The sequence below is a fragment of the Rutilus rutilus genome (assembly GCF_951802725.1).
Source record: "Rutilus rutilus genome assembly, chromosome: 3".
In the NCBI taxonomy this organism is placed as follows: domain Eukaryota; kingdom Metazoa; phylum Chordata; class Actinopteri; order Cypriniformes; family Leuciscidae; genus Rutilus; species Rutilus rutilus.
This window is the reverse complement of record NC_140211.1, coordinates 18,620,877-18,638,810: the sequence shown is the minus strand read 5'-3', so window position 1 is coordinate 18,638,810 and position 17,934 is coordinate 18,620,877. Positions and strand designations below refer to the sequence as shown.

At 36.2% G+C, this 17,934-nt stretch overlaps 1 protein-coding gene across 4 annotated transcripts; it reads left to right on the top strand.

The window, feature by feature from the left end:
- Positions 1–362: 362 nt before the first annotated feature.
- Positions 363–17,692, top strand: serpine1 (serpin peptidase inhibitor, clade E (nexin, plasminogen activator inhibitor type 1), member 1). Of its 4 annotated transcripts, none has more exons than XM_084405347.1 (11): positions 363–485; positions 6,019–6,048; positions 6,248–6,308; positions 14,927–15,168; positions 15,603–15,827; positions 15,998–16,192; positions 16,286–16,484; positions 16,596–16,696; positions 16,818–16,904; positions 17,011–17,094; positions 17,222–17,692. In XM_084405347.1, exons 4-11 carry the CDS (start codon positions 14,928–14,930, stop codon positions 17,266–17,268), a joined length of 1,179 nt encoding a protein of 392 aa, XP_084261473.1. In that variant the 5' UTR covers positions 363–485; positions 6,019–6,048; positions 6,248–6,308; position 14,927; the 3' UTR covers positions 17,269–17,692. The 4 variants fall into 4 exon arrangements, with proteins under 4 accessions (XP_084261473.1, XP_084261472.1, XP_084261475.1 ...); XM_084405346.1 differs by lacking the exon at positions 363–485 and adding an exon at positions 556–725; XM_084405349.1 differs by lacking the exons at positions 363–485; positions 6,019–6,048; positions 6,248–6,308 and adding an exon at positions 14,163–14,294.
- Positions 17,693–17,934: the final 242 nt, after the last annotated feature.

Below are 17,934 nucleotides of genomic sequence, written 5' to 3'. Positions count from 1 at the left end.
TTTTGGAATCCCGGAAATAATGCAGAACTGTCCGAGTATTTCCGTGATTTTGATATACGCTGACAGATAAAGCTAACAGCATAGACATTTTAAGTGATTTACGAGCTTTAAATATATTTAGCTAAATAATTATGGCAATTCTAAAGCAATACATTAACGTATCCAGACGTTCGATCATGGAACAACTTTAGTGAAAGACAACTGCATTACTCCGGTTGTTTACTCACGATGCTAATGCTAGCGCAATTGCAATATAATAATAAATAATGCTCCAGCCACGCGATGGCAGTACAACCTACATGACCATTGAGGTTTTAAACAGCAACTATAACATTTTGTGAACATATCAATGGATCTGACGCACTGGAAATTTTAAACATCTGTTGAAATCACGATTATAACCAACAGCGCGTACACACATCATATCTGGAACAATGCAGACACACAATCCAAGCAAAATTCTGAGTCACTGTGGTTCTTTCCATGTAAGTAACTTTCACTGATGTCGCCATCCCAACACATTGGAGATAAAGACCGACCACGAATTATTCATTCAGTCGCTTTAACGTTACCAACCACTAGGGAATTTAAAAAAGTCGTGGTCTCATTCTAACAGCTTGTTTATTCACTGGTGCATTGTTTTCGGAATCATGATTCATCACAAAAGAAAGTGTCAGGATTCACCCAAACAGATCTGACAATGTAACGTGGCCCAAAACTAAAAGGTAAGGTTACACTGTTTAAAGCACTAGACTACAGCAACCCCAAACGTGTCAATCCCACAACATACATAGTCCGAACGTTAACTTATCTGCAGACAAAACAATTTAAATAAATAAATAAAACGACTTAAACCAGGTGCGTCGCAGCTCACTAGACCCTTTTTTCTGATGAGGTAGATTACAGAAGCACGTCTGAAAATAGGCTTTCCTATTCATTGAACGTTATCTTTACATTGTGTATTTAAAATATGAAGGCTGTTTGTAAGCGCATCCTCTCACTCCTCGCACCCGTTTGGTTCCTTCATCGCCGTTGGATCGACTTTTAGTCAGAGTCAGTCGATACGGCATTGTGGTTGAGAAGAGGTTTGGCCATATTATCGCTGTGTTAATGAATAGTGTGTGCATTTGTAGTTGAATGAGGACATTCTGCTTTCCAGATCCAATTTACTTTGGCACAGGTGATCGATAACTTGTTACTGCTAAAAGAATGCCTGTTCATCTCTTCTAATTTGGCCAGGGGCGCGGGATCTATTTTCACAGGTTTAAAGAAAAAAGTAATCGCATAGCCTACATCTTTACGTTACGTTTAGTAGCTAATCAACAGTAAACCTTCAGTCATTCATTTAACTGTCAATTGTAAGTGTGCGACAAACCTTTCACAGTCCTCTCAAATATCACAGTCGTGGCCTATCATGTTATATAGTCTCTCTCTCTCTCTCTCTCTCTCTATAGGCTATATAACATGATAGGCCACAACTGTGATATTTATATAAAACTGGAAATTATATAATGTATATATATATATATATATATATATATATATATATATATATATATAACAATAATCCAGTCCACATCACCGGGTTTAATATTCAACCGTGTTTGGTTAGAAATTTATAAGAAATAAACACATTCCTGTTCCGTCATGCAAGCTGTCCTGTCAAGTACTTTAAAACAATGTCCATTACTCTAAAGTTAGTACATTTAGAGAATTATTGATGATTTAGGGCCCCCAGAAGTATAGGACTGGCTGTGGTGACATATCAGGAACCCCCTCTGTTAGGACCCCAAGCAACCCAAATTACTTTTAATAGGTAGGCTACTCTCTTTAGCAACTGATCACAATTCCTACAAAATTATGTTATGATAAATGCTGTTTGAACTATGTTATATTGACCATTAATGTCTGTATTAGTTAGCTAATGCACTTGCATAGCATACAGAAACAAGATTAGCCTGATAACTTATAAACGCATTTGTATATACCCTACATGTATTCACAATCACATCTTTTTCGTCAATACTTGACCCAATAATACTTACACTTACTATTCTGTGTCTATTTATTTTTTATTTACTTTTTTTTTTAAACTTGCTACGTGTACTTTGCTAGTACTGTCTGGGACTAGTCACAGCACTTATTGTTGCCCTATTGTTGGTTTGATTGCATCTTTTGCCCTTCTCATTGGTAATTCGCTTTGGATAAAAGTGTCTGCTAAATGATTAAATGTACATACCAGTCAGTTATTTTTTTTCAGCAGGGGTTTAATAATGACAAAAGCCCCTATAAGATTCACATGCCCAGTAATTAATGATCCACCCAAATGTCTAGGGGGACTATAGGGACTAGGGTTTAGGGTAGCTCATAGGTTGTCTTGTTATTAATTCTTTAAAAACAGTTTAGTCAATGCTTTTTATAAATTGTTCACATTATGTACTGTCATTTTAAAATGGTAATTTTAAAACAACTCTCAGATTTAATTTCTCTTTTTGAAAGATAATTCCTTTAGGCTTAATCCTTGCTTCCAGATGTTTTTGCTCTTCTGTTCGGTACTATTCCGCGTCCAAGTGATGTAATATCCTATGTACCACAATTTCCCAGAGGTGCAGTGTAGAGTCATGACTTAAATATCTATGCATCATTCTGGGATATATTTTACATTCCCACTTGACTATTTTTAGCTATAATATATTTTATTCAATTTATTTGTTATGGACAAAAATCTCGCACACTCACACACTCTCGCACTCAATCGCACACTCTTGCACTCACTCACTCACTCACTCATTCACTCATTCACACATTCTCTCTCTCTCTCTCTCTCTCTCTCTCTCTCTCTCTCTCACACACACACAAACTTAAACTCGCTCACACACACTCGCACACTCACACACTCTCGCACTCAATCGCACACTCTTGCACTCACTCACTCACTCACTCTCTCACTCGCTCACACACTCTCTCTCTCTCTCACACACACACACACACACACACACACACACACACACACACACACACACACACACACACACAGTATAATAGGATGTGACTAGTACTTTGCTGTCCAAGAAGCAGATATTTCACATTACAATACAGATCAAAAGTGATTGTATTATGGACAGTTTATTTAGTTTCACCAAAACGTGGGCGGTAATGATTGAAAGCTGAATAGACATACTGCCGGCTGTTATTGTTGTTTTTTCTTTCTGTGAGCTGGAATGTGGAGACAGTGGAAGGTGACCAGAGCCAAATGATCTTGGACAGATAAGAACAGTGATTCAAATACAGAAGAACAAATGTGTGTGGGTGTTTCCAACTGACTTGGTGGAGCCTGCTGTCCAACACAGAATTCAATTTCACAATTTCGGAGATTAATATTATAGGCACTGCAATTTCCTATCAATTTCATCTAGACAGTAATTTAATCAGTATGATGCAATAAAAATGTCAGTAAGAAAAACAGAATAAAGGAAAGGGGCTAAGTGTTCATAATGAGTCAAATATAAACTGGACTTTTAAAATCAGACTCAGACGTCATTACGATTTGCGTATGAAAATAGAGAAAGAGACAAACACACCTGATGCAGCAGGGTATTTAGACAGAGGGAGATGACAAATGAATAATCTCAGGTTTCTAAATCATTTCAGTTCAGATTTAATGGCATTAAAAGCATCATGCTTTAGTTCAATCTGTTGTATAGTACTATTATTATGCAATTCAAGGCCGTCACAAAGGTATTTCAGTATTAACTGATTTTGATTAAGGACTGAACAGTGGTGAAGTCATTCCTTGTTTATACTATAGAAATGAGAGAGCGGGGTGACTGTGAGGAATGAGGATAGACCTTACTCCACAGCAAGTTTAGGATTCCCAAAACAGAGCTTGCTTAGATTGACTTAGTTTAGATTTGTTTTTGGACAAATGTTTTCACATGCTTCTGATTAATAGAGCAAAAATAGTTGATTGTGATGTTCTGTGTACTTTGTAATGACCTTGTGCCAGTGTTTGCTTGTGTGGGTGTTGGCAAAGCAACTCAATGTTTTACTTCTCTCAGTTTGGCTTTTGTAGAACAGCATGTCTTCTAGGACCCCTCTTTTTCCACTCTGTCTTGAAAACACATCAAGACCATGTGAATCATTGTGGTTTTACAGACTCACCTCCTTGAGCACTGGGAAAATATGAGTTAGCATTTCAACTGATTGAATAGGGTCTTGTACTCTCAGCATAGAAGTACAATTATGTGCTTTGCTGAATGTTAAGGCGTTATGGCTAAATGTTCCTGTAGCCTAAACAGTAGAGTGGAATATCAAGGTCGTGGGTTAGATTTTCAGGGAATTCCATGTAAGTATAGAATATAAGTCCCTTTAGTTTAGACAAAAGCATCAATGATGCATAAATGTTTTCTATTTTAGTATTGTCAGGGATATCTGGACCTGTTTGTTATTAGTTTCACTTTCATGGACTTTTAGTTTGTATTCATCAGTCACAAGTGTTCTTTGTCTTCGTTTCCCCCCACTCATTTGTTTCTATGGACACTAATCATCATCACAGCTGCTCATCACTCAGTTCATCACCATCATGTATTTAAAGAGGTGGTTGATTATGATTTCACTTTTCTAACTTTAGTTAGTGTGTAATGTTGCTGTTTGAGCATAAACAACATCTGGAAAGTTACTACGCTCAAAGTTCAAAGCAAAGGGAGATATTTGCTTTTAAAGAAATAGTTTTTTAAGGACTAACAGATGGCTGGTAGGGACTACACGACATTCCTTCCGGGTTAGTGACATCACCAACCCTAGAATTAACATAAACACGTCCCCGGGAACGCGATTTATAGATTATCATGACAGAGCATGCTAATAAATGACTAGAACATAGTTACCTCTGCAATATAAATTCATCAACTAACCATTCAGACACGTCCTGTTACATTTTACATGTTGTCACTTCTTCTTGAGTCTCTCCATCATTGTCTGACTCCGGTTTGAACATAAAAGGCTAAAAGTTTTTGAAATTTTCAGTGTGTGTCTGTGTGAGTAATCGGAGCTGCTAACACACATGAGCTGTTGAAGCTCCGCCCTCTGTGACGGGAGCAGCAGCTCATTTGCTTTTAAAGGGACAGACACAAAAACGGTGCGTTTTTGCTCACCCTCAAAAAGTGACAATTTTAACATGCTATATAAAAATATCTTTGGGGTATTTTGAGCTAAAACTTCACATACACACTCTGTGGACATCAGAAACTTATTTTACATCTTGTGAAAAGGGCATTATACCACCCCTTTAAGTTCCTCCCTGTGCATCCTCAGTGGTCAGTCGATGTTTGCATGTTGTGTGTGTTTACCTTTGTTTCACGCACGCACTGTTACACCTTCTGTCTGTTTCTGTGTTTATTGTATCATATCATCTTCGTGTCAAATATATTTTAAATTGTAATTTATTCCTGTGATGGCAAAGGTCAATTTTCAGCATAATTACTCCAGTCTTCAGTGTCACATGATCCTTCAGAAGTCATTCCAATATGATGATTTGGTGCAACATTTGAAAAAATATTTCTTAGTTATCAATGTTGAAAACAGTTATGCTGTGGGATATTTTTGTGGATATCCTGATACTTTTTTTTTTTTACAGGATTCTTTGATGAACAGAAAGAACATTAGATTTTTTTTTTTGTAACAATGTTAGTCTTCATCATCAATTTCAATCAATTTAATTGCATCCCTGCTTCATAAAAGTATACTGTACTTAAAAATTTAAGGAAGACACTTTTTTTCGCAATCAACTTGGATTTTTAAGTCATTTCAACTTAAATTACATTAAACTGACTTTGCTGAACCTTGTATAACATAAACAACATAAACATCTTATTTTGATGAGTAAAAACAATGTAAAAGCATGTGTTGTCATAACTTATTGATCATATAATTTTGTACAGTGTATTAATAAATAAATAAACCCCAAACTTTTGAAATATATAGCTTAATAATGTAAACTTTCATTGTTCTCTTTCACAGTTTTCTGCGAGAAAAAGACTCCATATAAAGGCAAGTATTCATTTTAAAAGAAAAGTGAGTAATGCTTTACCACAGGAAAAAGTTTAGTGTTAAACTCACATTTTTGTACCCATAAATCCTTATACTGATGATTAAATTTGAGCCACACTCCAAGTTAAATAGCACGTCAAAATTCAGCATGAGTGTACGGTGGGATATTTTTACTCCTTAATGTTATTTTCTTCTCCAGACTGATGAACACGTCCTGAACCATCTCAGACAGTGACTGGGGGGAAACACACTGTATTAAGGTAAGAAGAGATAAGAGCAATACAAACAGCAGCACATATACTGCATACACGTGTGATTCAGCAGCTCCTGTACTCACTGCTGTCACTGAGTCATAGATGCTCATACACATGTACACACATGCTGCATGCTTTCTGTTTTGTTAATGCCATAGATATCTATGTTCATGAAATGTCTAGGGCACAATGTTTGTCTTATGGGCTATATTTGCTTTGACACCAGGGAGGTGTGTTGTAGATATGTGTCTTTGCAAGGTTGTTTTTCAGGTAAAGACAGGTTTAAGTTATGTAAGCGTCTGGATCTGTGCACATTTTTGTTTGATTAGATCATTGTGTGCGTGAAATGAGATTTCACGACCATTCAAAAGTTTGGGGTCGGTAGGATTTTAAAATGTTTTTGAAAGAAGCTCAAAAAGACTGCATTTATTTGATCAAAAACACAGTAAAAACAGTACTATTGTGAAATATTACAATATAAAATAACCTTTTCTTCTATTGTAATATACTTAGAAATGTCTTTTATTACCATGGTAAAGCTGAATTTTCAGCATCAGTACATTCTTCAGTGTCACGTGATCACATGATTCTAATAGGCTGATTTGGTGCTCAAGTAACATTTCTGATTTTTATCAATGTTGAAACCTGATACATTATTTTCAGGATTATTTGATGAACAGCGTTTATTTGAAATATAATTTTTTTGAATTTTTTAGAACAGTGTAAAAGTCTTTATGCATCAAAATGCATCCTTGCTGGGTAAAAGTATTATTTCCTGACCCTTTTTGGACAGTGTACTTCAGAAGTAACATTCACAAATTATAAAGTTGGATTTGTTGGTTTTAGAGTCACAGATATGGGAAATACTTTTCAAAATGTAAAGATTTGAAGTCAAAAATCCAGAATGGAAAGTTGCCATTTTTTTTTAAGTACCATTCAGTGTGGCTGTGGATGTGCGTGCAGATGAGGAGAAGATTCTAACCACAGTTTGTACTCTGACTGCAACCACAGCTTCTACTCCTAGGCACCACAGCCACAAAACACGTTAACACAAGCTGTGGCCCTCAAGACTTTCAAGCCTCTCAGCCTCTGAATCATTTCACAAATCTGTAGACTAATTATTTTCTTTTGTGTACACCCTCTTGGCAGTGGGAGTCAGATGTTTATCTTTTGATGTCTTTTGAGTTTGCCAGATGTAATTGTTTTGCCATGTTATGCCTTCAGTTATGTAACCTTGAACAAAATGCCTCTTGTTAGCAACCGAGTTTTACAGTAGTTAAATGTCAAATTAAATAAAATCGGCTCTTTCAAAACTAAACACAGTCTGAATTCAGATTAAGATCTAAGTTAAGATTTCTTCCTCATCCTTTTTAAACATCTTTGGGGCACTGAGTAAAACATCAAGCATATCTATTGCAAAATACTCAATGTCATTGTCTGGTCTTCAACAAATTCCACCCTTCCTATCAACAACACCCATCATGAGAAACACGCAATTTCATGTAAAGGTTAAAAGTGTTCAAGGCATGTCCTATTGGATGGTTCATCTTTCCTGTTTGCCCCTGAAGCTCTTTCCTCACTCTCTAAGATTAAGCTGTATTGGAAGACCTGGATGTATAACTTTGTTGTGACTCTTGAAGCTCAAGGCTGAAACACAGGACATGTTTTTGTCTAATGCAACGCTCTCTCCTCATTGGTCATATCCTGTGCCTTATCTATTTAGCCAGAGCTTTGTGGTTCAAATACAGTCATTGTTCAGAAATAAATCTTGCTGTGAATCATATATATCAAATTAGACAGTTAAAACAGCTTGTTTTAATTAGTTCAGTGATGGCAGAGTAAATAAGCAGGAGTCTTGTTTGTAACAGCAGTGCATTGCTTTTCATTAAAAAATTAAAGAATCTAACGTATTAGTTTAAAGTTATTTTCTATTAATTGCAATACTTTTGCTCCATATTACTATACAACATCAATATTTGTGTATCGGTATAATTACACATGCAGTATAACAAAAAATAATCTTTAAAATTTGATTGAGAAACATGAATTCAGTATATGAACTATATAGTAGTTAATGTTAATGAAGCACAATGAACTATTACTGTTTATGTAAACTTCACACTTAAGCTTATGCAGTGACCTTTACTTGCTAGAAAATGAAACATTATTCCCCTGAACGTTTTCTTGCTGAATTAACTTTCATTTTCTTTGCAGAATATATAAACTCATCATCAGTTGAGGTTGCAAATCATCACTTTCTCTAGTTTGATGAACCATGGGGGCTCAGGGGACAGGGAATACCCCATGTCCCACTTACACAGCATTCGGTGTCATCCGCTCAGCCTTTTCCACTGACTCATCTCTTTATGATCAAAATGGAGAACTCCAAAGAATCACATATCCTTCTCCATGTTTAAACCCATCTGTCTACGGTTATGATAATATTATATAATATCTATAGAAAAAAATAAAAGATAAGCTTCTTGGTTACTGGATGACCTGCCAGATGCCTATTTACGCAATTTGAAAATAGAGAAACAAGATATCTGCCAGTAAAGATGAGGTAAAAGGTAATGTCCAGAATTAATAGGTCATGATGATATGAACATCTGGAAACAACATTTCCCTTGTAATTTCCTGTCTATCACATCAGCACTTTTTAGTCTAGAAAAATGTCTTTAAATCAACATAAATCATGATACTTAATCAGCATGACTGTTATTTTCCATTGACACTGTATAAAAGTTAAGTGAGTTTCTGATCAATATTTATATGATATTTCAGTCGTGCAATACAGATATAAATACGCCATCTGAATCTTGCTTATATGGGTTAGAGTAGACGCAAGTTTATTATTTGTATTGAATTTTCAATTTATTCATGAAGGTCATATTTTGGCTTGTTTCTGATGAAGGATACTCAACAGCTCTGATATAGTGATTTCATGTTTCTTTCATGATATAGTGATTTTCATTATTACATGTGGACAGATGGCATCAGTTTTACTTTCAAGATCTCTTATATCCTCCTCTCTCCACAGCAAGATGCTCCCACATGTTTAAAGTTTACACTTGGTTCTCCTCAAGCACATCTGGTGTATTTCACCCACTCTTCATCTATTGTTTATCAGTTATTAGTCATAATGACCACAAACAAAATATTTCAATATTTTTAGATTGTATGTTTGAACTCCCTGACAACAGAATAAAACAATGCTGCAATTTAACAGTAGGGTCAAATGAGAAGGTCAAGTGAGAAAAGCCCACACAACAAATTACTGTATACTGCTGGATTATAGTTGATTAATGTGGGTTTGCATATTATATTTATATTTATTGTAAATTTTTTAATGTCACATTAAGACTATTGCTCCTGCTCCTATTCTTGGATGTTGAAGGAATATACTGTGAGTGTATAATATATATATATATATATATATGTGTGTGTGTGTGTGTGTGTGTATACACACATCACCTATACATATATGTTGAAGGAATTTTGGATGTTGGATGTTGAATGAATATACTGTGTGTGTGTGTATATTCATACACACACACATATATATATATATGTATATATATATATATATATATATATATATATATATATATATATATATATGTATATGTATATACGTGTGTGTGTGTGTTTGTGTATATATATATACAGTGAGGAAAATAAGTATTTGAACACCCTGCTATTTTGCAAGTTCTCCCACTTAGAAATCATGGAGGGGTCTGAAATTGTCATCGTAGGTGCATGTCCACTGTCAGAGACATAATGATACTGCTGCAAATAAGAACACCTGAGAAAAGCAATGTTAATATTTGGTACAGTAGCCTTTGTTTGCAATTACAGAGGTCAAATGTTTCCTGTAGTTTTTCACCAGGTTTGCACACACTGCAGGAGGGATTTTGGCCCACTCCTCCACACAGATCTTCTCTAGATCAGTCAGGTTTCTGGGCTGTCGCTGAGAAACACGGAGTTTGAGCTCCCTCCAAAGATTCTCTATTGGGTTTAGGTCTGGAGACTGGCTAGGCCACGCCAGAACCTTGATATGCTTCTTACAGAGCCACTCCTTGGTTATCCTGGCTGTGTGCTTCGGGTCATTGTCATGTTGGAAGACCCAGCCTCGACCCATCTTCAATGCTCTAACTGAGGGAAGGAGGTTGTTCCCCAAAATCTCGCAATACATGGCCCCGGTCATCCTCTCCTTAATACAGTGCAGTCGCCCTGTCCCATGTGCAGAAAAACACCCCCAAAGCATGATGCTACCACCCCCATGCTTCACAGTAGGGATGGTGTTCTTGGGATGGTACTCATCATTCTTCTTCCTCCAAACACGTTTAGTGGAATTATGACCAAAAAGTTCTATTTTGGTCTCATCTGACCACATGACTTTCTCCCATGACTCCTCTGGATCATCCAAATGGGCATTGACAAACTTAAGACGGGCCTTGACATGTGCTGGTTTAAGCAGGGGAACCTTCCGTGCCATGCATGATTTCAAACCATGACGTCTTAGTGTATTACCAACAGTAACCTTGGAAACGGTGGTCCCAGCTCTTTTCAGGTCATTGACCAGCTCCTCCCGTGTAGTTCTGGGCTGATTTCTCACCTTTCTTAGGATCATTGAGACCCCACGAGGTGAGATCTTGCATGGAGCCCCAGTCCGAGGGAGATTGACAGTCATGTTTAGCGTTTAGCTTCTTCCATTTTCTAATGATTGCTCCAACAGTGGACCTTTTTTCACCAAGCTGCTTGGCAATTTCCCCGTAGCCCTTTCCAGCCTTGTGGAGGTGTACAATTTTGTTTCTAGTGTCTTTGGACAGCTCTTTGGTCTTGGCCATGTTAGTAGTTGGATTCTTACTGATTGTATGGGGTGGACAGGTGTCCTTATGCAGCTAACGACCTCAAACAGGTGCATCTAATTTAGGATAATAAATGGAGTGGAGGTGGACATTTTAAAGGCAGACTAACAGGTCTTTGAGGGAAGAATTCTAGCTGATAGACAGGTGTTCAAATACTTATTTGCAGCTGTATCATACAAATAAATAGTTAAAAAATCATATATTGTGATTTCTGGATTTGTGTGTGTGTGTGTGTGTGTGTGTGTGTGTGTGTGTGTGTGTGTGTGTGTGTGTGTGTGTGTGTATGTATGTATATGTGTGTGTGTGTGTATATATATATATATATATATATATATATATATATATATATATATATATATATGATACATCAATTTGAAGCCCACCTTTGCTTTTCACACAAACTTGTATGCTAATAAAGTAACCAAAAACAACAACATAAAATTTATATTATGTTCTGCTTATTAAAATAAGGTATTATTATGTGAGTGAATATTGTTTGTATGTTTAATTAACAACATAATTTATACTCTTAGTTTTCTCAGGGCTGGAAGATGGAGTTTTTGAATATTGCATAAAAGCACTTAATCTTCCAAAATTGTGGTTTTGGTTTGTTCCTTTCCCAAACGTTCCTTGGATGGATGCCTGTGGTTACAATGAAACTTAGCAAACTTATTCCATTGGGAAATGGAGTTGGCTTTCCTTTTGAGCGCTGCGAGTTAAATTTTCCACTCTCAAATTTACTAGAGGAGAGGGTTAGTTGACATGACAACATGACATCATTATTAGGAGGGAGTTAAAAGTAAAACTTTACTGTAAGTCATCAATATTCTGTACTAATAAAATAGGCTATTCCACGATATACTACTTAGCAGAATTTTTATATAGGCCATTATGTTTGTGGGAATGAAGTGTAAATTCATAAGACACCTACGTGTAAGTGTATAAATGACTCTGAGTAAAAGAGGAGATATTACAATACATTTGACAATGTATTTTACTGTTTAATGCTTGCATACAAGTCATGAAAACAAGGACATGTTAAAACATCTGTGAGCTAAAGCATGACATAATGTTTTCAGTCTTTATGGCCTGTGAATTTTTATTTTGACACTTCATTGTCTGGTCCTTTCAAGCTCTCGCTCCCTTTACAGTTAGTTGCTAAGGAGACAGATGTTGTATTCCAGTAAAATAGTTGGTAAGTACTTTAACATTTCTCACAAGGAGTACCTGATTGTGTGTTTTTCCGGTTTTATAGACATCCTTCTCTGCAGGCTTTCTTTTCACATTCAGTCTGTGCCATATTCCATGTTTGGCCTTGATGATAAAGCTCATACCAGAGAAAATTAAACGTGACATGAAACATAGCTCCAAGTTATTTCATCAGTAGTTTTTCCATGCCTCTTGTCCTTCTGTCCCTAGACACAAAACTATTCCCTATACTCAGAGAATGTAGCTTTCTTTATGAGCATGTGTGAAGGAATGTGCTTTTAGTAGAACCAAATATGGTCATGTGATGTGTCTTTCCCAAAGGTGAGTCAGTGGTTCAGCTTCATGTTCTTAATAGCTCAAGATGAAGAACCTATTTTATACACGTTCTGGTTGCTGAGTGTTAAATGGATGAATTGGTCAAATTAGATTTTTGGCACAGGGATGAGCGGGGCACAACCTAATGCGGGGCTAGTTGTAAAACACGTTTTAAAACATTCCACACATGTCAGCATGAGGAAAATTGGTGCATTTAGTTGCCATCAACGCTATTGAGAAAAAAAATGCGCTAAAATTAAAACATCTTTTGAAGATATCACTGAACATTTATTTAACCATATAGCAAAAGTACATTTCTTTACTTTAGTTAATTTTTCATCTCTGTTTTTTATTTTTTATTTAAAATGAGACAAATCTGATATTATTTTAACCTTATATCTGTTATTTAACAGTTGAGATAGTTCTTTAATGCTGATCTAACCAGCAAGAAGACACTAGTCGGGTTTAAGTTATGCAGGTGGGGCATGTTGTAACACTGGGTTACAATGTGCCCCTATACGAACTATGTTATTCTATCATATACTTTTATGAGTTCTATTGAAAAACCATGAGATAAGGTGAATAAAGACTGAGAGTCAATGTTCAGAAATGTTTTATTGTTGTTATGTTTTGAACTTAGCTGTACAGCTGTGTTTTGCAGTGTGGTTTGTTGTCAAACTCAAAAATTACTTTATTTTTAATTATTAAACAATGCCATTATTTTATATGAAAAAGTTAATAATTGTAGGCTATTTTTAAATACATTTTACATAAATAAATGATTTTTATTAGATCAGATAATATTTTAAGCTGTCACCTGTGGGCATGTTGTCACATTTCACATTCACATGTCACAACAAAACCACATACATTGTATTAAACGTGTGAAATTATCCTTCCATTGTATAGTCATTTCTATCTATAGTAATTTCTTGTTTTGAATTTCATTTATTTACTTGGTTCTATTTTTAGTGTGGGAAAAAAATAAGCACAATAAAATCTATCACTGTAAAAAATGAAATGATTAATAAGTTATGACAACATATGTTTTTACATTGCTTTAACTAATCAAAATAAGTTAAGCAATTTTTTCAAAACTTTTTTTTTATAAGTTCCAATTAATTTTTAAGTCAGTTTAATGTAATTTAAGTTGAAGTTACATAAACATCCAACTTGATGTATACTTAAAAATTTAAGGCAGCAATTTTTTTTTACAGTGAGTTTTATTAAACAACGAAACACTATTCAAAGCTTAAATGACTTACGTCTGCCTTAGACTAAACGTATGACTTTGCATTTAACGGTCCCGTAAAATGAAAAGAGACAGACAGGGAAAGAGACTGGGTGGGAAAAGTGTTTATGTTTGTCTGTGTGAAAAAAAAGGGGAGAGGGTGACTAAAAAGGCAGACAAAGATGACTTCATTACTTCCGCTAGTGTGTGTGTGTGAGTGTGTGTGTTTGCGACTGAAGGGGAGGTCTCAATTCCTTTAAATAGCGCCAGCGCTTCTCACAGACACTTAGTACAACTCTGGGCTTGCACTGCATTGGAGGATCACAATAACAAGCGAAATCTACAGAGAATTAAAGCGTCTTTCAGGTAATTGTATGTTCTTGTTCTGCTTCATACCGCAATTGGACTAAAAGCTCTGGCTATATATAATCGATGAGCAATATTAAATTTTTTATTCGTTGTTAGTAACAATAGATTATACCCACATGTTTTGGTCTGAACTCTGAACAGCATTGGAAAACAGAGTTGGATTGTGAAATTTGAAACCATTTAATCATTAGTGTTATCAGTTGTTGACCTGAACAACAGTTTAGGCTACACGTTATCGTTATGAGAATTTGAATTGGGTAAGTGTTGTAGACAAAGGTTCTTATGTATTGATCTGTAGGTAAATACCTGAAAGAGTGAGTCAGATAATACAGACAAACAGAAATAGCATGCATGGTATTGCATTTGAACAGTGGGTGTTGAGTCTTGCACATGGGGGAGAATTTTCACAAGGAAAAGTAAAGAAGCAGCTTGTTCTCTTTTGGAAGAGGTTGAAACATTTGTTTGTCTCCATGGTTTTGCCTAGTACACACCCATATTATGAACAAAAACATACTTCATAAAAAAAAAAAAAAAAAAAAAAAGGATCCTCATAAAACTATCTTTCATAAAATCTTAACAATTTTGAATTAACACAGCTGACATCTCTCTCCTGTTCCTCACTTATTCAGAATGCAGAGCCTGAGTATGCTGCTGATCTTTACCCTTTGCGGGTCAAGCTTGTGCAACCTTATCCAAGAGAAACAGACGGATTTTGGACTGCAGGTGTTCTCCAAAGCTGTCCAGTCTGCTCCGGACAGAAATCTGGCTCTCTCTCCCTATGGCATCTCCTCAGTACTGGGCATGGCTCAGCTGGGAGCCTATGGCAGCACGCTTGAAGTGCTCACCTCCAAGATGGGCTACTCACTGCAAGGTAAATAAATAAGAGCAGTAGATGTAATTCAGATGAACTGAAAATAAGTTCTGGAACAGCTTCAAGGAAACGTAATTCAAAATATATCATCTTTGTATAGAGCAGGTGGCCATGTAGCATTTATGTCTCCTATTCTGATATTTAAAACACAATGGCCCGGTTTCACAGACAGGGCTTAGACTAAGCCAGGATTAGACCATAGATCAATTAGGACATTTAAGTAATTTTTATAAACATGCTTAGAAAAAAACATTACCGATGTGCATCTTAAAACTAAAAAGGCACTGATATATTTTTAAGATCAGTTTATTTCAGTGGAAACAGCTCAGACTTACATTTTAGTCTAGGACTAGTCTTAAGCCCTGTCTGTGAAACCAGGGGTTTATCTTGCATTCCTAAGTTCCTTAACTCTATTCTCGCTTTCTCTTTGGTAGCACGAGGAATGCCAAAGCTACAGAGGCTTCTTCAGAGAGATTTGGCCAGTGAAGATGGAGTGGAAGTGGCCAGTGGTGTCATGGTCGACAGGAAGATCATTTTGGAAAAGGTCTTTAGACGCAGCCTGACCAAAGCCTTCCAGAGCGTCCCACACCAAATAGACTTCACCCACCCAGAGATGGCCAGGCAGGTGATCAACTCCTGGACATCTGACCGCACTGGTGGTAAGTAATTAACGCTATAACTGCTATTTTGTATAAATTGGCAGGGATAATCCTCATTTGTAGATCACTTTGGATTAAAAACATCTGCTAAGTTATTAAGAGTATATAAGATCACTCATCATACACCAAGACACCTAACTTGACTATTGTTTTTTATTGTAATTTCTTAGGAATGATTTCGGACTTCCTCCCATCTGGGGTGCTGAGTGAACTGACACGTTTAGTTCTGTTAAATGCCCTCCACTTCCATGGGATCTGGAAGACGCCCTTTGACCCTAAACTAACTAGGGAACAGCTCTTCTACAGAGTCAACGGCAGTGCTGTATCTGTTCCTATGATGATAACGACTCAAAAATTCAACTGTGGTGAGTGTCAAGGATTTGTTTAAAGGAACTCAGATGGATTCATGGCAGGGAAAAATGCTAAGGTTATTTACAATAGTCTTTTTCTCCATCCAGGTGAGTTTATGACTGAGGACGGTGTGGACTATGATGTCATCGAGGTGCCTTATGAGGGGGAGTCTATAAGTATGCTTCTGGTGACACCATTTGAAAGGGATGTGCCTCTGATGGCCTTGAACAAAGAGCTAAACAGCAGCAGGATTCGCCAATGGAGAAAAGAGATGAGAAAGATTAACAAACAACTAGCTATTCCAAGGTAACTGAGACTGATCCATCTCTTGTGAACTTTCTTGAGTTTTTATTTATTTATTGATAAGCATTTAAAACAGGAGGCCTAATGTATATAATATAATGATGACATTTTCAGGTTCTCTATGGATGCAGAAATTGATCTAAAGTCGACACTGAGCAAGATGGGTCTTGGAGACATTTTCAGCCAGACTAAAGCTGATTTCTCTCGCATTACCAGTGAGTATTGGAAATTATCAGATTTGATTTTTGCCAACTATGTAGGCCTAGCTGTTTTGTCGAGGAATAAATGTTAATGGATTCTCTTTTTGATCTCTTTATCTCTGTTCCGTCCACTTAGCTGAGGAACCTTTATGTATATCCAAGGTCCTTCAGAGAGTAAAACTTGAGGTGAACGAAGAAGGAACCAAAGGCTCATCTGCTACAGGTACAGACATTGAATTACAACCTACCACAACAAAGATTAAATAGCATTACCAATCATTACAGTGATACCAAAATGCAACTTTTACATTATTCTGTGCGTTCCACAGCTGCTGTCATCTACTCTCGCATGGCTATAGAGGAGCTCACACTGGATAGACCCTTCTACTTCCTCATTCAACACAAACCCACTGGTCAGTTGTGCTTTCACCTCATTACATGACATTTTGATGGCTTTTTAATCGAATTAAATGTCAATGTAATTAGGACTTTTTGTTTGTTCGCTCCCTCAATATTAATCTCCCCTGCTTAATTTCACAGGTGCGCTGTTGTTCAGCGGTCAAGTTAACCAGCCTCAAGAATACTAACAGACTGAAGTAACCGTACAAGCAGAAGGACCAAAGAAACTGCCAAAAAGTCTGCACACAACATACTACTGAAGACAAGAGATCTGTTTTAAAATGGGAGGGGTGCTGCAAAACCTTCTATATCTGAGCATTGCCTGGAGTGCCAAACTTTAATAAGAAATTCAGTAGGTTATTCAGTATGTTTTCCCTGCTATATGTCTAAAGAACATGAATTTAAAGCATCAGCAGACAGAAGTTCTACATGCACTAACAATTTGAAGACTGAATAATGTCTAAGCTTGTTTCATATGATGTTTAATGTGCTTATATTTTTTTAAAAGTTTAATTTTACAGTATTTATATTAATTTATTGTCGAAGGTTATATTTTCTTGAAGACTGTATTAAAATGATTTCATTTTATAATAAAAGCGACCATAAAACACTTTTGGCTTTCTGTATTAAATTACTGGGGAGCTGGCGACACCTTGTGTTTAAAGTTTGACAACAAACAAAGTCAAATATATTCCATCACTTTTCAGACCATTCTTTTTTTTTAACCTTTATTTAACCAGACAAGTCACTTAAGAACAAGTTCTTATTTCCAACAACAGCCTGGCAAATTAAACGCGTAGGTAGGCTATTGAAATAATAAACTTTCAGATAAATGTATGATTAGCTTGTGTTAT